Source organism: Entelurus aequoreus, linkage group LG26 (assembly GCF_033978785.1).
Source record: "Entelurus aequoreus isolate RoL-2023_Sb linkage group LG26, RoL_Eaeq_v1.1, whole genome shotgun sequence".
In the NCBI taxonomy this organism is placed as follows: domain Eukaryota; kingdom Metazoa; phylum Chordata; class Actinopteri; order Syngnathiformes; family Syngnathidae; genus Entelurus; species Entelurus aequoreus.
The window spans coordinates 36,293,085-36,319,681 of record NC_084756.1 but is presented as its reverse complement, the minus strand read 5'-3'; the positions used below and the strand labels follow the sequence as shown (position 1 = coordinate 36,319,681).

General features: G+C 37.7%; 1 protein-coding gene across 2 annotated transcripts in view; it reads right to left on the bottom strand.

Annotated features, from left to right (window-relative positions):
• The window catches only part of appl1 (adaptor protein, phosphotyrosine interaction, PH domain and leucine zipper containing 1), a 33,718-nt gene extending 16,120 nt beyond the window's left edge, over window positions 1-17,598 (bottom strand). Inside the window, exons 1-11 of one of the 2 annotated variants that reach the window (XM_062038005.1) lie at window positions 17,413-17,598; window positions 14,671-14,769; window positions 14,493-14,552; window positions 9,670-9,741; window positions 9,509-9,596; window positions 9,396-9,437; window positions 7,953-8,011; window positions 7,736-7,882; window positions 3,438-3,520; window positions 3,004-3,165; window positions 49-237 (exon numbers count right to left, since the gene is read on the bottom strand). In XM_062038005.1, the coding sequence (XP_061893989.1) occupies window positions 49-237; window positions 3,004-3,165; window positions 3,438-3,520; window positions 7,736-7,882; window positions 7,953-8,011; window positions 9,396-9,437; window positions 9,509-9,596; window positions 9,670-9,741; window positions 14,493-14,552; window positions 14,671-14,769; window positions 17,413-17,466 (1,055 nt within the window). In that variant the 5' untranslated portion in view covers window positions 17,467-17,598. The remainder of the gene's footprint in view (window positions 1-48; window positions 238-3,003; window positions 3,166-3,437; window positions 3,521-7,735; window positions 7,883-7,952; window positions 8,012-9,395; window positions 9,438-9,508; window positions 9,597-9,669; window positions 9,742-14,492; window positions 14,553-14,670; window positions 14,770-17,412) is intronic. The other variant, XM_062038004.1, reaches the window with a different exon arrangement.
• Between the last annotated feature and the right edge of the window lie 8,999 nt (window positions 17,599-26,597).

Genomic DNA, 26,597 nt, shown 5'->3' with positions numbered 1-26,597 from the left:
TCCACAATGGTGGCGGCTGAGGCCACATGGAGATGGGAGCGCGCTCACTTTTTGCCATCGAAGGACGTGACCTGGAAGCAGAAGCGGCGGTCGTCACTGTCCACAGCCATGACGGAGGCGTTGTCCAGGTCGGTGACCAGGCCGCCCGCCACTTCGGCCCGGCCCTGATGCATCAGGTTTCCTCCTTGGGTGAAGAAGTACTGTCGTTCCCATGACGTTGACACCAGGCCCGTCTTACTGAGGGGGCAAGCGTGTTTATTAGCATTTACCACATTTTTCGGAGCATAAGGCGCACTGCCAAAGAATGGGTCTACTTTCATACAAAAGGCGCACCAGATTATAAAGCGGATTAAACGGTTCATATCATGATCTTTTTACTACTTTTAAAACACTTCCTTGTGGTCTACATAGCACACTGCAAAAACTGAAATCTAAGTAAGATTAAAGGCCTACTGAAAGCCACTACTAGCGACCACACAGTCTGATAGTTTATATATCAATGATGAAATCTTAACATTGCAACACATGCCAATACGGCCGGGTTAACTTATAAAGTGACATTTAAAATTTCCCGGGAAATATCCGGCTGAAACGTCGCGGTATGATGACGTATGCGCGTGACGAAGTCAGTTTAACGGAAGTTATGGTACCCCGTAGAATCTTATACAAAAAGCTCTGTTTTCATTTCATAATTCCACAGTATTCTGGACATCTTTTGCAATTTGTTTAATGAACAATGAAGGCTGCAAAGAAGACAGTTGTAGGTGGGATCGGTGTATTAGCAGCGGACTACAGCAACACAACCAGGAGGACTTTTTTGGAGAGCAGACGCGCTAGCCGGCGACCTCACCTTGACTTCCTACGTCTCCGGGCCGCCAAACGCATCGGGTGAAGTCCTTCGTCCTTCCGCCGATCGCTGGAACGCAGGTGAGCACGGGTGTTGATGAGCAGATGAGGGCTGGCTGGCGTAGGTGGAGAGCTAATGTTTTTGGCATAGCTCTGTGCGGTCCGGTTGCTAAGTTGCTAAGTTAGCTTCAATGGCGTCGTTAGCACAGCATTGTTAACCTTCGCCAGCCTGGAAAGCATTAACCGTGTATTTACATGTCCACGGTTTAATAGTATTGTTGATTTTCTATCTATCCTTCCAGTCAGGGGTTTATTTTTTTTGTTTCTATATGCAGTTAAAGCACGATGCTATCACATTAGCTCGTAGCTAAAGCGTTTCGCCGATGTATTGTTGTGGAGATAAAAGGCACTGAATGTCCATTTCGCGTTCTCGACTCTCATTTTCAAGAGGATATAGTATCCGAGGTGGTTTAAAATACAAATGCGTGATCCACAATAGAAAAAGGAGAGAGTGTGGAATCCAATGAGCCAGCTTGTACCTAAGTTACGGTCAGAGCGAAAAAAAATATGTATTTCACTGCATTCTAGTCCGTCACTCTAACGTTCCTCATCCACGAATCTTTCATCCTCGCTCAAATTAATGGGGTAATGGTCCGAATCGCTCTAGCTGCGTTGAAAACAATAGGAAAATATGAGGGAGTGAACAACTGACAACGTCACGCTACTTCCGGTAGGGGCAAGGTTTTTTTTTATCAGAGACCAAAAGTTGCGAACTTTATCGACGTTGTTCTATACTAAATCCTTTCAGCAAAAATATGGCAATATCGCAAAATGATCAAGTATGACACATAGAATGGATCTGCTATCCCCGTTTAAATAAAAAAAATTCATTTCAGTAGGCCTTTAAATATCTCAAATAAGGGTGATATTTGCTTATTTTCTGTCTGATGAGATCATTCTTCTCACTCAGCAGATTTTATGTTAGAGTGTTTTACTTGTTTTAAGGGTTTTGGTCCTAAATGATCTCAGTAAGATATTACAGCTTGTTGCTGAGATTTGATGACCTATATTGAGTAAAACATGCTTGAAACTATTTTTGTCCAAATGTCCAAAACACACCCAGCAATGGTGCACAGGAAGGCGGGGAAGAAGAGGGGAAAAGGCGGCCAAAATGGTCAAAAGTCCCAATTGTGTCCAAAATACCTCCCCGGGTTCCAGTCTCACGAGTCCCAGGATGCAAAAAATGTCCAAAACGCACCCAGCAAAGTCCCACGGGAAGTGGGGGAGAAAAGTGAGAAAAGTCGGCAAAAGTCCCCAAAAATGTTCAAAATACCTACCCAGGTTTGAGTCCCACAAGTCCCGCTCCTGGCCGCGCAAGTCCCGGGATGCCAAAAATGTCCATAACACACCCAGCCGAGTCCAGCGGGGAGGGGGGATAAAAGTTGGAAAAGTCGGCAAAAGTCCCCAAAATGTTCTAAATACCTACCCAGGTTGGAGTCCCACATGGAGTGCCACAAATCTTAAGACTTTTCTCACTTTTCTCCCCGCCTTCCCGTGGGACTTCGCTGGGCGCGTTTTGGACATTTTGGGCATCCCAGCCGGCGGCGGGACTTGTGCGACTCGGACAAGCGCACACTTGGCGCGATGATGTCATGTTATCCATGGAAAAATGCATTTTTAGACAATATGATTTGCTTGAGCGGCTCGTAGACCCCGAGAGTAACAAGCGGTTGCCTTGTTGCCTTTCCATTAAGAACAATAAACTAGTTTTTAGTATACGTTTGCTGGTTTCAAGAAATGTAATGCCGAGTGCATATCATTATGTCAAGATAATGGCACTAGCATTTACTTCATTTAAGAATATTTTTCAACATGTTGAGAAAAAAAGTCTCTTTTTTTTCTTCTTCTACCAAACAAAGTGCACTTGTTATTAGTGAGAATATACTTATTTTAAGGTATTTTGGGTTCATTGAGGTTAGCTAATTTGACTTGTTTTGGAAAGTCTTGACAAGCCAAATTTTATTGTTCTATTGGCAGATAATTTTGCTTAGTTCAAGTAAAATACCCCTCATTTTTGTATTTTTTTCTCTTGTTTTTGAACACTGACTTTTGGCAGTGTACTGCTAACATCAACACATTAAAAACAAGTGTTCTTACTTGCGAATGTAGAGGTAGCCCTGCTTCCTGGTGAGGTTTCGACACACGGGGGAGTGGACTGGGTCCGGGTCGCACGGTGCGTATAGGGTGTCACACGAGCTCTCCATCTGCTGGATGGTCTCCTGCATCTGGCTGACCTCCTCCTCCATCTCCCGACGCACACTACACACACACACACACACACACACACACACACACACACACACACACACACACACACACACACACACACACACTTAAGATTATTAGCAGCTCTCACAGGGCTCCAGAAATGCACTTAAAAACGACATTGCATTCGTGAAATAGGCACTCAATCTCTTCACGTGGAATCAGCCTAAAAGAAATGTTAAGACAGTTTGTGCACGTTGTTGCCTATTTTCCATCAAATTTGAGTGTTTTGGCAAAGGACCTGCACAGATGGAAGAGCGTCTTACTTTTGCACACTGGTTCCGATGTTGGCCAGGAAGTCCTCCCACTGCTGGGTGAGGTTTTCGGAGCCCAGCTTAAAGAAGCTGATCTGTGAGGTAAAAGGCGAGAAAAAAAAAAAGGAAAGTCTTCTAAACAAAAGAAAGAAGCGAAAAGGCAGCATAAGTTCTAGGCCAGGGGTCACCAACCTTTTTGAAACCAAGAGCTACTTCTTGGGTAGTGATTAATGCGAAGGGCTACCAGTTTGATACACACTTAAATAAATTGCCAGAAATAGCCAATTTGCTCAATTTACCTTTAACTCTATGTTATTATTAATAATTAATGATATTTACACTTAATTGGATGGTTTAAAAGAGGAGAAAACACACAAAAAATGACAATTACATTTTGAAACATAGTCTATCTTCAATTTCGACTCTTTAAAATTCAAAATTCAACCGAAAAAAAGAAGAGAAAAACGAGCTAATTTGAATCTTTTTGAAAAAAAAAAAAAAAAAAAAAAATTATGGAACATCATTAGTAATTTTTCCTGATTAAGATTAATTTTAGAATTTTGATGACATGTTTTAAATAGGTTAAAATCCAATCTGCACTTTGTTAGAATATATAACAAATTGGACCAAGCTATATTTCTAACAAAGACAAATCATTATTTCTTCTAGATTTTCCAGAACAAAATTTTTTCTAAGAAATTCAAAAGACTTTGAAATAAGATTTAAATTTGATTCTACAGATTTTCTAGATTTGCCAGAATATTTTTTTTTGAATTTTAATCATAATAAGTTTGAAGAAATATTTCACAAATATTCTTCGTCGAAAAACAAAAGCTAAAATGAAGAATTAAATTTAAATGTATTTATTATTCTTTACAATAAAAAATAAATTTACTTGAACATTGGTTTAAATTGTCAGGAAAGAAGAGGAAGGAATTTAAAAGGTAAAAAGGTATATGTGTTTAAAAATCCTAAAATCATTTTTAAGGTTGTATTTTTTCTCTAAAATTGTCTTTCTGAAAGTTATATGAAGCAAAGTAAAAAAAAAAAATGAATTTATTTAAACAAGTGAAGACCAAGTCTTTAAAATATTTTCATGGATTTTCAAATTCTATTTGAGTTTTGTCTCTCTTAGAATTAAAAATGTCGAGCAAAGCGAGACCAGCTTGCTAGTAAATAAATACAATTTAAAAAAATAGAGGCAGCTCACTAGTAAGTGCTGCTATTTGAGCTATTTTTAGAACAGGCCGGCGGGCTACTCATCTGGTCCTTACGGGCTACCTGGTGCCCGCGGGCACCACGTTGGTGACCCCTGTTCTAGGCTATGAGCTCATCCAGGGATGTCCAAACTTTTTCCTATGAAGGCCACACACTGACTATTTTGATATTTTTCATTTTCAAAATTAATACAATATATAGATTTTTTTAGGGCTCCCCTCAAGTTTGGTGCAGGGGACATGAAAGGGTCTTAATCAGAAAAATATTTAAAATGTCTGTCATTTAAAAAAAATTGATTAAAAAAGAATCTAAATCTCTAGATCAACTTCAGGTCTACAGTATCTGTTGATATAAAGTAAAAATATATTTTTTAATGTATGCTTTATGCCCTTTTTGTCAAAGAAAACCCGTTTTTTGTGTGTGGCAAAAACACAAAATATGCAATTAACTCTCCACCAAAAAAATCATAATGAAATATTTGATGTGAAGTAATTGGAGCCTTAATTAGGTCAATAATTCATACCAACACTGATTTTAATTCATTATAATTTTTTTGAGCAATGACAGTTTAGAAGAAAAAAATCCCACTAAAATTATTGGGAATCCAAAAGGGACCCCCTCATATAAGTGTTAAAGATAGGTCATACTTTTTTTTTATTTTTTATTACTTTCAACACTTAAGTCTCTAGATCAACTTCAGATGTACCCGTCAATCATACGTTTTTATTATCATTTTTAATGACCTTTTTGTCAAAAAAACCCCAAAAAATAAACGTTTTTATATGGAAAACACACAAAATATGCAATATTTTTCCACAAAAATATTTCAAAGCGGATTATTTCATGTAAAGTAATTGGAGCCTTGAATAGGTCAATAATTCATAACATTGATTTCGATTAATTTTTACTTTTTGAGCAATGACAGTTTTAAAGAAAAAACATTTTGTGTTGCTATAGTCAACATTGCAACTGTTTCTCGTTACACACACACACATTTTCATGTTATTTTTAAATATTTTTAATTTAATAGTATTTTTAGAATGTGTCGCGGGCTGTTAAAGCTAAACGTCATCAAATACACAAGTAAAGCATGACAAAATAGTGTGATTCTTGTCCAAAAGTGTAGTGATGGGAGTTAGAACATCACTCCATTTCACTCTACTGTGTTCTACATACACACAGAAGTAGTGACTTTTCAGTTTAAATGTCCCTAGAGCAGTGTTTTTCAACCTTTTTTGAGCCAAGGCACATTTTTTGCGTTGAAAAATTCCAGAGGCACACCACCAGCAGAAACCAGTAAAAAACGAAACTCAGTTGACAGTAAAAAGTCGTTGTCGCAATTGTTGGATATAACTTTAAAGCATAACCAAGCATGCATCACTATAGCTCTTGTCTCAAAGTAGGTGTACTGTCACCACCTGTCACATCACACCATGACTTATTTGGACTTTTTTGCTGTTTTCCTGTGTTTAGTGTTTTAGTTCTTGTCTTGTGCTCCTATTTTGGTGGCTTTTTCTCTTTTTTTAGTATTTTCCTATAGCAGTTTCATGTCTTCCTTTGAGCGATATTTCCCGCATCTACTTTGTTTCAGCAATCAAGAATGTTTCAGTTGTTTTTATCCTTCTTTGTGGGGACATTGTTGATTGTCATGTCATGTTCGGATGTACACTACCGTTCAAAAGTTTGGGGTCACATTGAAATGTCCTTATTTTTGAAGTAAAAGCACTGTACTTTTCAATGAAGATAACTTTAAACTAGTCTTAACTTTAAAGAAATACACTCTATACATTGCTAATGTGGTAAATGACTATTCTAGCTGCAAATGTCTGCTTTTTGGTGCAATATCTACATAGATGTATAGAGGCCCATTTCCAGCAACTATCACTCCAGTGTTCTAATGGTACAATGTGTTTGCTCATTGGCTCTGAAGGCTCTCAGTGGCCTAGTGGTTAGAGTGTCCGCCCTGAGATCGGTAGGTTGGAGTTCAAATCCCAGCCGAGTCATACCAAAGACTATAAAAATGGGACCCATACCCTCCCTGCTTGGCACTCAGCAACAAAGGGTTGGAGTTGGGGGTTAAATCACCAAAAATGATTCCCGGGCGCGGCGCCGCTGCTGCCCACTGCTCCCCAAGGGGATGGGACAAATGCAGAGGACAAATTTCACCACACCTAGTGTGTGTGTGACAATCATTGGTACTTTAATCTTAATCTTAATCTAATTGATGATTAGAAAACCCTTGTGCAATCATGTTCACACATCTGAAAACAGTTTAACTCGTTACAGAAGCTACAAAACTGACCTTCCTTTGAGCAGATTGAGTTTCTGGAGCATCACATTTGTGGGGTCAATTAAACGCTCAAAATGGCCAGAAAAAGAGAACTTTCATCTGAAACTCGACAGTCTATTCTTGTTCTTAGAAATGAAGGCTATTCCACAAAATTGTTTGGGTGACCCCAAACTTTTGAACGGTAGTGTACATTGTGGACGCCGTCTTTGCTCCACAGTAAGTCTTTGCTGTCGTCCAGCATTCTGTTTTTGTTGACTTTGTAGCCAGTTCAGTTTTAATTTTGTTCTGCATAGCCTTCCCTAAGCTTCAATGCCTTTTCTTAGGGGCACTCACTTTTTGTTTATTTTTGGTTTAAGCATTAGATACCTTTTTACCTTCACGTTGCCTCCCGCTGTTTCCGACATCTACAAAGCAATTAGCTACCGGCTACCACCTACTGATATGGAAGAGTATTACACGGTTACTCTGCCGAGCTCTAGACAGCACCGACACTCAACAACAACACATCATTTGCAGACTATAATTACTGGTTTGCAAAAAATATTTTTAACCCAAATAAAATTAGAAATTAGATCATCTCCCATTGCACACCAGACTGTATCCCGCGGCAAAAGTGGTTGAAAAACACTGCCCTAGAGCCTGTTTAGGCAGGAATGAATTGCGCCCTCTGCTGTTTGCTGTCATGTCGTACCATCCGTCATCCCACATTGTCAACACAATTCCTGATGTTTACACTGGACGGATAAAAAAAACAACCTTTCAATCGCCGTTGTTTAGGTTCAATTATTGTGAGCGTGCCAACCTGAGCCTGCATGTAGCCCAGCAGCGGCTCCAGTAGTGCCGTCTTCTTCTTGTACTGCAGCGTGTTAAGGGAGCAGAAGTAGTGCATCATGGTCTGGTGCTGCTTCTTGCGTGAGGTGTACACGTCCTCCACCGCCTCAGCCCGCATCTGCCAAACACACACACACGCGATGTCCTCGCACACACGTTGAGTCACACGTCTCCTTTTCATGAACTACCTTGTCGTTGTCCTTCTTCTTGGACAGGCGGCTGTATCTGTTGATGGCGGTGTCGTGATCTGCAGGAAGAAGAGGTTTGGTGAGTTAAGACTTTTATTGTGTTAAAGGCCTACTGAAATGAATTTTTTTAATTTAAACGGGGATAGCAGATCTATTCTATGTGTCATACTTGATCATTTCGCGATATTGCCATATTTTTGCTGAAAGGATTTAGTATAGAACGACGACGATAAAGATCGCAACTTTTGGTTTCTGATAAAAAAAAGGCTTGCCCCTACCGGAAGTAGCGTGACGTAGTCAATTGAACATATACGCAAAGTTCCCTATTGTTTACAATGATGGCCGCATGAAGTGAGAGAGATTCGGACCGAGAAAGCGACAATTTCCCCATTAATTTGAGCGAGGATGAAAGATTTGTGGATGAGTAAAGTGCAAGTGAAGGACTAGTGGGGAGTTGAAGCGATTCAGATAGGGAAGATGCTGTGAGAGCCGCGGGTGACCTGATATTCAGCTGCGAATGACTACAACAGTAAATAAACACAAGACATATATATACTCTATTAGCCACAACACAACCAGGCTTATATTTAATATGCCACAAATTAATCCTGCATAAAAACACCTACGTGTTTGTTATGCTAGCTCCTAGCTCCTCTGCTAGCTCCTAGCTCCATAGAACACGCCAATACAATTCAAACACCTGATCAACACACACAATCACTCAGCCCAAAAGACCGTTCACCTAACCCAAGGTTCATAAAGCTTATATATTTAAAAAAAGTTACGTACGTGACGCGCACATACGGTCAAGCGATCAAATGTTTGGAAGCCAAAGCTGCATACTCACGGTAGCACGCCTGCGTCTTTGTCATCCAAACCAAAGTAATCCTGGTAAGGGTCTGTGTTGTCCCAGTTCTCTACAGGCGTCTGTGTATCGAAGTCAAAAGTCCTCCTGGTTAGAGTCTCTGTTATCCGAGTTCTTCCATCTTGACTGCGTCTTTCGGGAATGTAAACAAAGAAGCGCCGGCTGTGTACGTGTTGCTGCTGACTTCCCTCGCAAAATAGACGCTTCGCACCGACAACTTTCTTCTTTGCTTGCTCAGCTTCTTTCTCCATAATGCAATGAACATAATTGCAACAGATTCACCAACACAGATGTCCGGAATACACCCAGAATGAGATGAAAACAGCTATTTCGTATTGGCTTCAATGTGGAAGGCATACCCGTGTTCCCCGGGCTACGTCACGCGCATACGTCATCCTCAGAGGCGTTTCGAACCGGAAGTTTAGCGGCAAATTTAAAATTGCACTTTATAAGTTAACCCGGCCGTATTGGCATGTGTTGCAATGTTAAGATTTCATCATTGATATATAAACTATCAGACTGCGTGGTCGCTAGTAGTGGCTTTCAGTAGGCCTTTAAGGCATTGATCTCGTGGTTACCGTCACTAGATATTTGGAAGACCTCCTTCAAGGTGAGAATCTCTGCAGGGACAAAAACAACGTTTTCAGCAGATCGTCGCGTCAGAGATGTCATCATTTGCATGTGACCATACCTTTCAGGTCTCTCTCTTTGAACTGACTTATGGGGAACATCATGGCATCGGCGAGCTGGGTGGACAAAACGGCGTGACAGGAGCTCAACTGTGAAAACAAAGAGCGGTGTCAGGAGTGGGCCGTGCAACACAGAAAGTGAGCAGCGGCGATGTGTATGAACCTCATCGATGACTTTCGCAAACTGATGCAGGGTGGAGCTCATCACCTCGTCATCGCCCCCTAAAGGAAAACGCTTTGCAGAGCATCAACAAACTGGGTTAATGCTTTGAATTGTTACACAAACACAAAAGGTGGCAGCAATCCTCGATGAGTCTTACAATACAATGCCTTTTTTTTTAGCATAAAACCATGTGTTAACATTGATAAAGCTGGTAGTGGCGATAAGACGGACTTGCTCAGTGGCAACTAATGTTAGCATGCTGCTAACAAAGTGGCCTTTTTTCATTTATCCGGGGCTCCTGAACAACCACAATGAAACACTGACTTTCCTGAATACGTTTTTGTCAATTTTAATGACATTTGAACACAATTAGGGATGTCCAATAATATCGGACGGCCGATATTATCGGCCGATAAATACTTAAAATGTAATATCGGAAATTATCGGTATCAAAATTATCGGTATCGGTTTCAAAAACTAAAATGTATTACTTTTTAAAACGCCGCTGTGTACACGGACGCAGGGAGAAGTAAAGAGTGCCAATAAACCTTAAAGGCATAATATCTACGGCTTTTCACACACACAAGTGAATGCAAGGCATACTTGGTCAACAGCCATGCAGGTCGCACTGAGGGTGGAACACTGTTACAAATATGCGCCACACTGTGAACCCACACCAAACAAGAATGACAAACACATTTCGGGAGAACATCCGCACCGTAACACAACAGAACAAATACCCAGAACACCTTGCAGCACTAACTCTTCCGGGACGCTACAATATACACCCCCCGCTACCCCCCACCTCAACCTCCTCATGCTCTCTCAGGGAGAGCATGTCCCAAATTCCAAGCTGGTGTTTTGAGGCATGTTAAAATAAATTATGCGCTTTGTGACTTCAATAATAAATATGGCAGTGCCATGTTGGCATTTTTTTCCCATAACTTGAGTTGATTTATTTTGGAAAACCTTGTTACATTGTTTCATGCATCCAGCGGGGCATCACAACAAAATTAGGCATAATAATGTGTTAATTCCACGACTGTATATATCGGTATCGGTAATTAAAAGTTGGACAATATCGGAATATCGGCAAAAAAGCTATTATCGGACATCTCTAAACACAATGTAAATTAAATACATCCGAAGTTAACAACTAGAGAGTGACCGATATGTTTTTTTTCAGAGCAAATACAGATTATTAGTAGTCAAAGAGGCCAATAACCAATATTTGGAGCCAATATTTATTTAAACATGAATAGTATATGTCAGTAAACAGCTAGACAAGGCTTCAATTTGTTTTTTAAACATTATTTTTGAGGAAAGGTCGGAGCAGTAGCGACATAAAGTTTAATGTAGCACTAATGTTGCGGTTAATTTAGTGTGTCTAAGACAGGGGTGCCCATTACGTTGATCGCGGGCTACCGATCGATGGTGGAGGGTGTGGGGTGTGTCAGTCGACCGCCAGCCAGGCATTAAAAAATTGACCTAAAAATTAGCGATCATCAATCTTCACAATGACATCACTTTGGTCACTTGATTGACATTCACAGCACCCGAGGGTCTTGTGAGATGACGCCGGCTGCTGCCAGATCATTATTAAGAAAAAAATGACCGACAGGAAGGCGAGAAACACTTTTTATTTCAACGGACACTCGCGCCGTACCTGCCATCAAAACTCTAAAGACCGACTGCACAGTTCCTGTCTTCACAATAAAAGCGCAGCTTCATCCTGCCTGCGCTAACAAAATAAGAGTCCTCAGACAGCTGGCGTGCACAAGCTAGCAAGCTACGGAGCTTGCCGCCAATGTATTTCTTGTAAAGTGTATAAAAAGGAGTATGGAAGCTGGACAAATAAGAAACAACATGATAATTCATATCATGTTTATAAACTCAGGAAATACATCCCTGGACATATGAGAACTTAAATTATGACTAGGGATGTCCGATAATGGCTTTTTTGCCGATATCCGATATTCCGATATTGTCCGACTCTTAATAACTGATACCAACCTGATATATACAGTCGTGGAATTAACACATTATTATGCCTAATTTTGTTGTGATGCCTCGCTGGATGCATTAAACAATGTAACAAGGTTTCCCAAAATAAATCAACTCAAGTTATGGAAAAAAGTGCCAACATGGCACTGCCATATTTACTATTGAAGTCACAAAGTGCATTATTTTTTTAACATGCCTCAAAACAGCAGCTTGGAATGTGGGACATGCTCTCCCTGAAATAATCCTGATACCCACCACAACTATGGGAAACACTGTACTTTTTCTCCTTGTCATCATGTGTGAGAGGTAGATTTTTCTGAATGAAAATAAGCATCTGCAAGGGGTTCTGGGTATTTGTTCTGTTGTGTTTATGTTGTGTTACGGTGCGGATGTTCTCCCGAAATGTGTTTGTCATTCTTGTTTGGTGTGGGTTCACAGTGTGGCGCATATTTGTAACAGTGTTAAAGTTGTTTATACGGCCACCCTCAGTGTGACCTGTATGGCTTTTGACTAAGTATGCTTGCATTTGCTACTGCGTGTGTCAAGCTGTAGATATCATGTGACTGGGCCAGTACGGCGCTCTGTACATCTTCCTGTGTCCGTGTAAACAGCGGCGTTTTAGAAAGTCACAAATTTTACTTTTGGAAACCAATACCGATAATCTTGAAACCGATACCGAAAATTTCCGATATTACTTTTTAAAGCATTTATCGGCCGATAATATCGGCGGTCCGATATTATCGGACATCCCTAATTAAGACCAATGTATGATCCTGTAACTACTTGGTATCGGATCGATACCTAAATTTGTGGCATCATCCAAAACTAATGTAAAGTATCAAACAACAAAAGAATAAGTGATTAGGGATGTCCGATAATATCGGCCTGCCGATATTATCGGCCGATAAATGCGCTAAAATGTAATATCGGAAATTATCGGTATCGGTTTTTTTTATTATCTGTATCGGTTTTTTTTTTTTTTTTAAATTAAATCAACATAAAAAACACAAGATACACTTACAATTAGTGCACCAACCCAAAAAACCTCCCTCCCCCCATTTCTTTCTATTATCAATATTCTGGTTCCTACATTATGCAAGGGATACAGTCCGTAAGCACACATGATTGTGCGTGCTGCTGGTCCACTAATAGTACTAACCTTTAACAGTTAATTTTACTCATTTTCATTAATTACTAGTTTCTATGTAACTGTTTTTATATTGTTTTACTTTCTTTTTTATTCAAGAAAATGTTTTTAATTTAGTTATCTAATTGTATTATTATTTTTAAAAAGGACCTTATCTTCACCATACATGGTTGTCCAAATTAGGCATAATAATGTGTTAATTCCACGACTGCATATATCGGTTGGTATCGGTATCGGTTGATATCGGTATCGGTAATTAAAGAGTTGGACAATATCGGAATATCGGATATCGGCAAAAAGCCATTATCGGACATCCCTATAAGTGATTATTACATTTTAACAGAAGTGTAGATAGAACATGTTAAAAAGAGAAAGTAAGCAGATATTAACAGTAAATGACTAAGTAGATTAATAATCAATTTTTACAGCTTGTCCTTTATAATTTTGACAACATAATAGGTGTATAAATGACACAATATGTTACTGCGTACGTCAGCAGACTAATTAGGAGTCTTTGTTTGTTTACTTACTACAAGTTGACAAGTTGTCCAGTATGTTCACTATTTTATTTTCAGGACAAGATTGTTCTTTGATTGCAATAAGAATGTACAGTAAGTTTTTTTGTTAAAATAAAGCCAATAATGCCATTTTTTGGTGGTCTCCTTTAGAAAAGTGTCGAAAAGTATCGAAATTCATTTTGGTAACGGTACCAAAATATTGGTATCGAGACAACCCGTCTTGTCTTGTCTCATAGTAACAGTGGTACTATTGTATTGTTAGTGTACAGGAGTTTTTCTTGTTTTTGTTTGTATAGTATTGTTCTTGCAGTGTTTCCCACACATTCATTTATTTGTGGCGGCCCGCCACGAAATAATTACGTCCGCCACAAATAAAAAAATTAAAAAAAATTTTTTTTTTTGTCCTGTCCAGCTTCTCAGGCAAATCATATAGTTGATGTAGATGCCCATATAGGCTGTTCAAATTTACTTTACAAAAGAGAAGTGTAGGATACTTCTCTTGTTGCCTTATTTGTATTTGACCACTACTGTTTTCTGTTTATTTGTTACTGACTGTGGCAGGACACCTCTGCCTCTGTTTCACTTTATGTTGCTGGTAAATAATATGGTTGTAGTAGTAGGCTAAAGTTAAATTATTTAGTATGCACTAATTAAAGGGGCAGAGCTTTAAGAGACATTTTAGCTTTTATATTTTATAAGATATATTTTTTGTAAGAACCACAATTAATAAATATATTTCAGTGAATAACTTATAATATGTACATAAAGTGTTGTAATTATATTGTAAAATGGATGGATGGATGGATGGATGGACGTTTAAAACAAAACTGTTATTATTAATTAGTAAGTATACATTTTTTGAGCCTTTTTAGAGAAAATCATATCATTGTAGTAAATTATGCAAATTACTCGATGGTGTCATGTATTATATTCTTTATGTTAAATGTGGAATGAGTGAGAGGGGTTGGGATATTATAAGCATCTGCTTCATCCAACCTCTTTTCAAGCCTTGCATAAATGTCTCTGCCAAAATGTTAAAACAAATGTGTGTTGTTGTATTGTGCAGGTTTGAAATAAATACTTCAATTCAACCCTATGACCGAGTGTATTATAATTGACGTTTTAATCTTTGAAAACAAAGGAAATTGCCAAACCTGTTTGTCATACTCTTTCAGCAATCTGGAGGTCAGATGTGTGGCAGCGCTCAGCTCATTCTGCAAGGTGGACACAGTATGTGGTTCTTACTTCATTGGCAATGCTTCTACACTTGTCAAACATGCTAGTGCATGTGTGTGTGTGTGTGTGTGTGTGTGTGTGTGTGTGTGTGTGTACCTGGGCATCATAGATCCTGTGCATGGCCTGATAAAGCTTTGTGCAGTAGTTGGAGATGGCAGCTGTGTCCTCCTCAAACACTCCAAGCAGAGAGCGAGTCTGATTGTAAGATTCAGGGGGGGAAAAAACATTCACTTGATGAAAGCAATCAAACGAGCGGTTGCTGAATGTCCACTTTTCAGTCTTGCCGGAAGTAATTTATGGGTATGTGACAATGGGTCGCTGACCCACTAACAGTATCTCCATTGCACAGGCAGCTTGTGACCGCTAAGATCAAGGTGGTGTGCGTCATTATTGTCTGTCTGGGGGGGAGAGGGGCTATTTTTGGACTAATGGAGGACCACAGAGGTTGATGACGTCATTCACATTTCCCAGAAGTGTCTCGACTTTGCCCTGCCATGAGTTGGCGACTTGTCCAGGGTGTACCCCGCCTTCCGCCCGATTGTAGCTGAGATAGGCTCCAGCGCCCCCGCGACCCCGAAGGGAATAAGCGGTAGAAAATGGATGGATGGATGGATGGATGGATGGATGGATGTCTCGACTTTGAAATTTCCGGATCCGATTTTAAGAAGTGCAAAAATTCCATCCATCCATTTTTCTACTGCTTGTCCCTCTCGGGGTCAACATGCACAATTTTACAACTCAAGATTAGAGATATATGCGTTAAAATGTAATATCGGAAATTATCGGTATCGGTTTATTTATTATCGGTATCGGTTTTTTTTGGTTTTTTTATTAAATCAACATAAAAAACACAAGATACACTTACAATTAGTGCACCAACCCAAAAAACCTCCCTCCCCCATTTACACTCATTCACACAAAAGGGTTGTTTCTAGGGATGTCCGATAAAATCGGCCTGCCGATATTATCGGCCGATAAATGCGTTAAAATGTAATATCGGAAATTATTGGTATCGGTTTTTTTATTATCTGTATCGGTTCTTTTTTTTTTTTTATTAAATCAACATAAAAAACACAAGATACACTTACAATTAGTGCACCAACCCAAAAAACCTCCCTCCCCCCATTCCTTTCTGTTATCAATATTCTGGTTCCTACATTATATATCAATATATATCAATACAGTCTGCAAGGGATACAGTCCGTAAGCACACATGACTGTGCGTGCTGCTGGTCCACTAATAGTACTAACCTTTAACAGTTAATTTTACTAATTTTCATTTATTACTAGTTTCAATGTAACTGTTTTTATATTGTTTTACTTTCTTTTTTATTCAAGAAAATGTTTTTAATTTATTTATCTTATTTTATTTTTTTTTTTTTTTTTTTTTAAAGTACCTTATCTTCACCATACCTAGTTGTCCAAATTAGGCATAATAATGTGTTAATTCCACGACTGTATATATTGGTTGATATCGGTATCGGTTGATATCGGTATCGGTAATTAAAGAGTTGGACAATATCGGAATATCGGATATCGGCAAAAAGCCATTATCGGACATCCCTAGTTGAAAGTATTTCTCATAATTCTTCTTCTTTGTACTTTGTAAGCACTATTCATTTGAACAACCTCTTAAACTGGATCATATCAGTACAATGTTTAACTTCTTTACTTAATCCATTCCATCATTTAATTCCACATCATTTTAGCTGTTTGCAATTTTACCAAATCATCAAACTTTAATATTTTTGACTCAATAAATAAAGTGTTTGTATGTTCTCTATATCCAACATTATGTATCAGTCTAATTGATCTTTTTTGTAACACGGTTAACGAATGTAGCGCACATTTGTAGTTATTTCCCCACATTTCTGCACAATAACTCAGACATGGTAATACTATAGTAGCGAGCAGTAGAGAATGTGAAGTGATTTGTTAAACCAAATATTGTGTTTTTTTCCACATACAACAACCTATCTGGACTCGATAAGAGAATCGATAAGGAATCGGTTCGATAAGAGGATTCGATAACAGGCTCGAACTCGATAAATTCTTATCAAACATCATCCCTACTTTCAACCTTATTGAAAATAACATATTCTTCATCTCAGTATGTTAATAATGACTGACTTATTTATATTTTACAAAACTGTTGTATTACTCATTCACGGATGTCATTTTACTATTTAAAAAAAAGTCAGTAAATGAATGTATATATTTGTAAACGCTCTGAAGTGGGAACGGGGTAGGATTAAATAAGCTTTGCTTCTTCCTACTCCTTTTCGGACATGATGTAAAGTGAAATGATGTGAAATTGTGTGATTGTATCATGCTGTAAGTGTGTTCATGTTCCAAATAAACTAAAGAAAGGAAGAAAAGAAAGAAGTGACCGATCGGTGACGTCAGAGCAGGTGTTACGGTAAGCAAAAGTGGATGCATCCCACTTCGCAAATATTCTTACTAAAATTGTTGTGATCTGTACATCATAACTCTCCGGAAAATGTGGATTGCCTTTGAAAATAAGCAGGAAAAAGTCTCTCTTCTGGAAAACAGACTAAACGTTCACAAGAAGCTAGCCGGGTGGCTAAGGAAGCAGCATGCTAAGGAGACGCCTCCCTAACGTCAGGATGGAATTATCCATCAGCTGATGTGTCATTTTGCACTCCCAAAAGGTGTCATTTTCGCTGGCTGCTTGGTTGGACACATGGCAGCAGCTTGCGAGCGCCTTGAACAATTAAAGACTATTTTTGCTAGCGGTTGACAATTACTGTTAGCTTAGCATAGCGAGCTGTTAGCGTTAGCATGCTAGCGTGTTTGTTTTGGGTTTGTTAGTTCTACCTGCGGACTGTCCTCCAGAGTCTCCTCTATTGGCAGCTTCTCTATCCCGGGCATGGCTGCGGCTGGGTGGTGCGTCGAGAATAGTTGCCAATCGACGGAAGAAAACACACAACAAATTAGCTCGTCAACTCCCACTTTTTTGTGATTTTTTTTGGGGGGGGGGCTACGCGGAATCCACAACACAGTCCCTCCACGACTCCGCCCTCGGCTTGATTCTGATTGGACGGTCAGAAACGTCCGTGATTGGCTCTTCCATTGAAAGCGTAGGGGGCCATTGTGGCTCTGAGCAGGCTCCTCCTTTACTCTGTTTACTCGTACGACACAGAGCCAAAATGGCGGTCGATTAGAAAGCTAGTCCTTAACCATAGACATCTTCTAAGGCAGGGGTGCGTGACAGCTACTTTTCAATTGATCAAGTCGTGGGGATCTACCTCATTCATATATATAATTTATATTTACTTATTTATGAAATATATGTTTTTGTTAACAAGTTAAAGGTGTTTAATGATAATGCAAGCATGTTTAACACATATAGTTAAATATTGTTAATAAATTAAAGGTCTTTAATGATAATACAAGAATGTTTAATACATGTAGTTAATATTGTTAACAAGTTAAAGGTGTTTAAAGATATTGCAATCATGTTTAACACATATAGTTAATATTGTTAACAAGTTAATGGTGTTTAATGATAATACAAGCATGTTAACACATATAGTTAATATTGTTAACAAGTTAAAGGTGTTTAATGATAATGCAAGCATGTTTAACACATATAATTAATATTGTTAACAAGTTAAAGGTGTTTAATGATAATACAAGCATGTTTAACACCTATAGTTAATATTGTTAATAAGTTAAAGGTGTTTAATGATAATGCAAGCATGTTTAACACATATAGTTAATATTGTTAACAAGTTAAAAGTGTTTAATGATAATACAAGCATGTTTAACACCTATAGTTAATATTGTTAATAAGTTAAAGGTGTTTAAAGATAATACAAGCATGTTTAACACATATAGTTAATATTGTTAATAAATTAAAGGTGTTTAATGATAATACAAGAATGTTTAATACATATAGTTAATATTGTTAACAACTTAAAGGTGGTTAAAGATAATGCAATAATTTTTAACACATATGGTTGATATTGTTAACAAGTTAAATGTGTTTAAAGATAATACAAGCATGTTTAACACATATAGTTAATATTGTTAATAAATTAAAGGTGTTTAATGATAATACAAGAATGTTTAATACATATAGTTAATATTGTTAACAAGTTAAAGGTGTTTAAAGATAATGCAAGCATGTTTAACACATATAGTTATTATTGTTAATAAGTTAAAGGTGTTTATTAATAATACAAGCACGTTTAACACATATAGTTAATATTGTTAACAAGTTAAAGGTGTTTAATGATAATACAAGCATGTTTAACACATATAGTTAATATTATTAATAAGTTAAAAGTGTTTAATGATAATACAAGCATGTTTAACACATATAGTTAATATTGTTAACAAGTTAAAGGTGTTTAATGATAATACAAGCATGTTTAACACACATAGTTAATATTGTTAACAAGCTAAAGGTGTTTAAAGATAATACAAGCATGTTTAACACATATAGTTAATATTGTTAATAAATTAAAGGTGTTTAATGATAATACAAGAATGTTTAATACATATAGTTAATATTGTTAACAAGTTAAAGGTGTTTAAAGATAATGCAAGCATGTTTAACACATATAGTTAATATTGTTAACAAGTTAAAGGTGTTTAATGATAATACAAGAATGTTTAATACATATAGTTAATGTTGTTAACAAGTTAAAGGTGTTTAAAGATAATGCAAACATGTTTAACACATATAGTTAATATTGTTAACAAGTTAAAGGTGTTTAAAGATAATACAAGCATGTTTAACACATATAGTTAATATTGTTAATAAATTTAAGGTGTTTAATGATAATACAAGAATGTTTAATACAAATAGTTAATATTTTTAACTAATTAAAGGTGTTTAAAGATAATGCAAGCATGTTTAACACATATAGTTATTATTGTTAATAAGTTAGAGGTGTTTATTAATAATACAAGCACGTTTAACACATGTAGTTGATATTGTTAACAAGTTAAAGGTGTTTAATGATAATACAAGCACGTTTAACACATTTAGTTAATATTGTTAACAAGTTAAAGGTGTTTAATGATAATACAAGCATGTTTAACACATATATATAATATTGTTAACAAGTTAAAGGTGTTTAATGATAATACAAGCATGTTTAACACATATAGTTAATATTGTTAACAAGTTAAAGGTGTTTAAAGATAATACAAGCATGTTTAACACATATAGTTAATATTGTTAACAAGTTAAAGGTGTTTAAAGATAATACAAGCATGTTTAACACATATAGTTAATATTGTTAATAAATTAAAGGTGTTTAATGATAATACAATAATGTTTAATACATGTAGTTGATATTGTTAACAAGTTAAATGTGTTTAAAGATAATACAAGCATGTTTAACACATATAGTTAATATTGTTAATAAATTAAAGGTGTTTAATGATAATACAAGAATGTTTAATACATATAGTTAATATTGTTAACAAGTTAAAGGTGTTTAAAGATCATGCAAGCATGTTTAACACATATAGTTAATATTGTTAACAAGTTAAAGGTGTTTAATGATAATACAAGCATGTTTAACACATATAGTTAATATTGTTAAAAAGTTAAAGGTGTTTAATGATAATACAAGCATGTTTAACACATATAGTTAATATTGTTAATAAGTTAAAAGTGTTTAATGATAATACAAGCATGTTTAACACATATAGTTAATATTGTTAACAAGTTAAAGGTGTTTAAAGATAATACAAGCATGTTTAACACATATAGATTCCTTTCTTTCATGAAGACAAGAATATAAGTTGGTGTATTACCTGATTCTGATGACTTGCATTGATAGGAATCAGACAGTGGTGCTGATAACGTCCGCATTTTCGAATGGAGGAGAAAAAAAGTCATCCTTCTGTCCAATATCAAATGAAAGTGGTTGGTTTTTATCATCTTATTTGTCCAGCTTCCGTACTCCTTTGTATACACTTTACAAGAAATACATTGGCGGCAAACTCCGTAGCTTGCTAGCTTGTGCACGCCAGCTTTCTGAGACTCTTATTTTGTTAGCGCAGGCAGGATGAAGCAGAGCTTTTATTGTGCAACTGTGCAGTCGGTCTTTGGAGTTTTGACGACAGGTAAGGCACCAGAGTCTGTTGAAATAAAGTGCGATCGACCGGTAGCTCGCGATCGACGTAATGAGCACCCCTGTTCTAAGGGTACGCAGCATCGAGCACTACTGCCGCTGACGAGACGCGGGGCCGCCATCTTGGAGTGGTGATCCGCTCCACTCAGTGCAATTCATTTGGCAGGAGCAATGAACTGTCAGCGCATTTAATTCTTCTTACCTCTCTGAATACCACTGATTTTCACACGCTTTTTTGTCATACGTGTAGCTATGATAAAGGACACATGTTTTATTCTTCATAGTTTGCTTAACAGCAATAGAATATTCTTATATGCTATAAGCCCGTGTTTTTCAACCTTTTTTGAGCCAAAGCACATTTTTTGCGTTGAAAAAATGCGGAGGCACACCACCAGCAGAAATCATTAAAAAACGAACTCAGTTAACAGTAAAGAGTCGTTGTTGCAATTGTTGGATATGACTTTAAAGCATAACCAAGCATGCATCACTATAGCTCTTGTCTCAAAGTAGGTGTACTGTCACCACCTGTCACATCACACCCTGACTTATTTTGAGTTTTTTGCTGTTTTCCTGTGTGTAGTGTTTTACTTCTTGTCTTGCGTTACTATTTTGGTGGCTTTTTCTCTTTTTTTGGTATTTTCCTGTAGCAGTTTCATGTCTTCCTTTGAGCGATATTTCCCCCATCTACTTTGTTTTAGCAATCAAGAATATTTCAGTTGTTTTTATCCTTCTTTGTGGGGACATTGTTGATTGTCACGTCATGTTCGGATGTACATTGTGGACGCCGTCTTTGCTCCACAGTAAGTCTTTGCTGTCGTCCAGCATTCTGTTTTTGTTTACTTTGTAGCCAGTTCAGTTTTAGTTTTGTTCCGCATAGCCTTCCCTAAGCTTCAATGCCTTTTCTTAGGGGCACTCACCTTTTGTTTATTTTTAATTTAAGCATTTGACACCTTTTTTACCTGCACGCTGCCTCCCGCTGTTTCCAACATTTACATAGCAATTAGCTACCGGCTATGGAAGAGTATTACACGGTTACTCTGCCGAGCTAATATTTTTAACCCAAATAGGTGAAATTAGATAATCTCCCACGGCACACCGGACTGTATGCCACGGCACACGAGTGTGCCACGGCACAGTGGTTGAAAAACACTGCTATAAGTGACCAGACATCTGAGATCAAAACTGGTAATATAATTCCAGAGAAGCGGAAAAAAATGGTCAGCTATTTTGAAGTGGAAGAAACAATATGATTAGGTTATATATACGTGCGTATATCCTACATAAACAATGTATGAATACATTAGATATTTATATATCTTATAGACTGTATCTCTGTTGCTGCAGCAGCAGAAAGTTTATTCTGTCTTGACACTTTGTATTGATATTTTCTATTACATTCTTCCCTTAAATAAACAATCAAACTGTCAATAGATGGAATTGATATTGAAAGGGTTTCTGAACTTAGATTTTTAGGAGTGATACTGGATGATGGTCTGACATGGAAATCTCATATTGCACATGTACGGAAACAGATGTCTAAGAGTATTTTTATATTAAATAAGGTAAAATATGTGTTAGATTATAGGGCAATGCGTATATTGTATTGTGCACTTATATTGCCATATATCAGCTGTGTGGAAGTGTGGGGGAACACATATAAGAGTAACATAAAGGCATTGTATCAACTACAGAAAAGAGCTATAAGGATTATTCATAAAGTAGATTACTTAGAACACACTAACATATTATTCATTAATTCGGGTTTATTTAAATTACGGGAGCTAGTAAAGTTACAGACATTATGTGTCATGTTTAAGGCTAAAAGTAAAACATTACCAGCAAATTTACAAAAAATGTTTGTCATCACTTGTGAGAATGAAGAGCATAGAAGAAAAGGTAATTTCCAACATCAGTATTCAAGGACAACTTTAAAACAAATGTTAAACTATGGAATTCTCTTTACAATGAGATAAAAGACTGTAAAAATATATTCCAATTGAAAAAAATATATAGGCTCCAGCGCCCCCCGCGACCCCGAAGGGAATAAGCGGTAGAAAATGGATGGATGGATGGATATAAAGACAGAACAATAAGATCATATGGACAGCCATAAGTGTTTACATTTTCCTTTATATTTATTATTTTACTTATTTTTTGCCTGGTTTTGTATTTGTTTTGTATCATCCCGTGAGGTGTATATTACTTATTTTGTTTTTTTTGTTCGGTTTGTACTTCATGAATGTCATGTCTGTTCATGTTTTTGTTTTGGCCATCTTTGTTTTTTGGACTCTTTTTAGTTCCTGGTTGCACTTCCTTGTTTGTTTGTTTCCATAGCAACTCATTAGTTTTCACCTGTCCTGTCACGCACCTGTTTCACGTTTTGAGTCACGCACCTGTTTTCACTGATCATGTCACTATTTAAAGCTGTCTGTTTCTGTTGTTCGTCCTGGCGACCTCGCACTTTTTCATCCCTCTACTTCATGTCATGTTCACAGTTCTTTGCCCAGTAAGTTTTTGTTTATTAATGCCACAGTTAGTGTTTTTGTTTTATTGTTCATAGTTTCTGCCTTTGTGCAAGTTTTGTTTTCATAGTCAAGTTTTTACCTCCGTTGGGAGCGCTTTTTGTTTATACCCTTTTGAGTGTTAAAATTAAAACCATGTATTTAAATTCACGTCTGGCCCGCGCCAACTTTCCGTTGCCTTCCGGAGAAACAAGACTCAAGAACCAAGTCCTGACAATAAAGTTTTGCACTTGTGTTTTTTTGTTTGTTTTCGTTATATTTGGATGTAATTGTTGGTTTGTATATCATTAAGTAAGACTACGTATTATGTTGAAGGGGGCAGGAAAATATAAGATTTTTCTTCATCCTGCTCCTTCTCAGGCATTGGTGTGTAAATGTATAACTGAATAATTGTCTATCAAAGATGCACATCAATGAAGGAGATAAATAAAAATGAAATGAAATAAATGACCATGTTTACAGTGATTGTTTTATATGTATTTTTTATGTATGTCGCTTTACTGTACTGTGCAATCTACTAATAAAAGCTTCAATCTAGTGATGGGTTGATGAGGCCTCATGAAGCGTTTCGACACATTGCAAAACTGTATTGATACTGTGTCACTAAATACTGACATCTGCTGGACATTAAAAATCCCTACAGGCAACCTATGGACCGACTCAACTGACACTGATTTTATGACCTAGTATATACAATAATATAAACCAAGTCATTGTATTTCATTTAGGACAGGGGTCGGCAACCCAAAATGTTGAAAGAGCCATAATGGACCAAAAATACAAAAACAAATCTGTCAGGAGCCGCAAAAAATTAAAAGCCATATTACATGTATCATGAGATATAAATTTAATTAAGATGACTTAAAGGAAAGTAAATGAGCTCAAATATATAGCTACAAATGAGGCATAATGATGCAATATGTACATATCGCTAGCCTAAATAGCATGTTAGCATCGATTAGCTTGCAGTCATGCAGTGACCAAATATGTTTGATTAGCACTCCACACAAGTCAATAACATCAACAAAACTCACCTTTGTGCATTCACGCACAACGTTTAAAGTTTGGTGGACCAAATGAGACAGAAAAAGAAGTGGCATAAAACACGTCCTACAAAGTCGGAGAAAGGTCTAGATGTAAACAAACTATACGGTGAGTTCAAGGACCGCCAAAATTAGTAGGACAAAACGGCGCTCGCCAAATACACGAATCAGTGAAGCATGTTTAATATAAACAGTGTGATTTATAACGATTAGGGAGGTTTGTGTCATGTTTGTCCTCATACAGAAACCATACTAAAACAAAAAATATATTTTTTTCCCCTCAACTTTTTCCATTCTTCATACATTTTTGAAAAATCTCCAGAGAGCCACTAGGGCGGCGCTAAAGAGCCGCACGCGGCTCTAGAGCCGCGGGTTGCCGACCCCCGATTTAGGATGATTTAATATCTTCATTTAAATAAAAATATATTTTTATCTTTTTTAGATACAGTCAATAAATATTGTGAACATGTATCGTGACTAGTATGGTAGAAGGTGGGGATTGAACCCCAGTAACCAGCAACCCTCCGATTGCTGGCACGGCCACTCTACCAACTTCGCCACGCCATCATTCCTGTGCCTCTCTCTAGTAACAGTAGTGATGGGTCCAGCAACACCGAAGCATCTGCGCATGCGTAGAGCTCATAGAGCGAAACCCTGTGTCGGTGCGCGTACCGCTTTTAGAAAGTCACGTGACCGATCATGAGCTGCTTTGGTCACGTGACCGATACGAAAACTGTATCGCACTGACGCCTCCTCTGTGCCCTGTGAGCAACGTTCCCCCTAAAAGGTGCGCGCCTGCGCAATTGCGCACTGCTCAAGCGTCCTCTGCGCACAGCAAATATATGCCGCGCACCAAATCAAACCCATCTGAATCCTAAACAAAATAAACACATTTATTCTGTGTAATTTTGAAATGCAACTTTGAGTGACAGTGACAACAAGCGGCCCTAACGGTGTTCGTCAACAACACGCATTGCGCCGCTTCCTAATAAACACAGTTTGGCGCGCAGGCGTCAGTGCAATACAGGTCGCGTATCGGTAGGGTTGGGTATCGAGTATCGAGTGTCGATTGGAAACGGGACTAACTTTCCGATTCTCCCGGAATCGTTCAAAAGTTAAAATTTCGATTCCTATTTTCGATACCCAGTCCGCCGACCGGAAAAAAATATGTCCGCCGAACCGGAAGAAGAAGGCCGCTGAACACCCAACGAAGAAGCGCCCACCGCCGGAAGTGTTAGCATAGCCGAGCGAGTCAGTCAAGCTCAAGCATGGATAGCGGGCGTCGGCGGTCGAAAGTGTGGCTTTACTTTACAAAAAAAAATGAAATAACCGCGAAATAACAGAGCTCCATGTCCATCAAGAAAGGAGTGGAGAGAGAGCTGCAGATGTACCAGGACGTTCCACCGATACTTATATCTGACGACCCTGCTGCATGGTGGTGGTCTGGTGGAACCAACAAAAGACTTATCCTTTGCTGTCGGATCGCGCTTTCTCCTATTTATGCGTTCAAGCTTCTTCCACACCCAGCGAACGTGTATTTTCCACAGCAGGAGACACTATCTGTCCAGAACGCTCACGCATCCTGCCTGAGAAGGCGGATATGGTCATTTTCCTAAACAAGAACTGTCTCTGATTTTATACTGTACCTGCTGCTAATCTGGACTGGGTTTTGCAAGTTGTTTCTTATTGTTTATTTGCTTTTCTGCACCAGGTTAGCCCATCAGTGGGAGCACGCTAACATTTTTAAGTACCTGCAGCATCATACACTTGTGTGTGTAAATATGTTTTCATGAGGTTTCCTGCAGCATCATACACTTATGTGTAAATGTGTTTTCATGAGGTTTCCTGCAGCATCATACACTTATGTGTAAAGGTGTTTTCATGAGGTTTCCTGCAGCATCATACACTTATGTGTAAATGTGTTTTCATTAGGTTTCCTGCAGCATCATACACTTATGTGTAAAGGTGTTTTCATTAGGTTTCCTGCAGCATCATACACTTATGTGTAAAGGTGTTTTCATGAGGTTTCCTGCAGCATCATACACTTATGTGTAAAGGTGTTTTCATGAGGTTTTCTGCAGCATCATACACTTATGTGTAAAGGTGTTTTCATGAGGTTTTCTGCAGCATCATACACTTATGTGTAAATGTGTTTTCATGAGGTTTCCTGCAGCATCATACACTTATGTGTAAAGGTGTTTTCATTAGGTTTCCTGCAGCATCATACACTTATGTGTAAATGTGTTTTTCAAAATTAAAGCTCTCTTGAGGAAAGTGTACCCCTGGGAAAATGTATTCATAATTTATAATATTTATATTCAAGTTCATAGATTTGATATTTA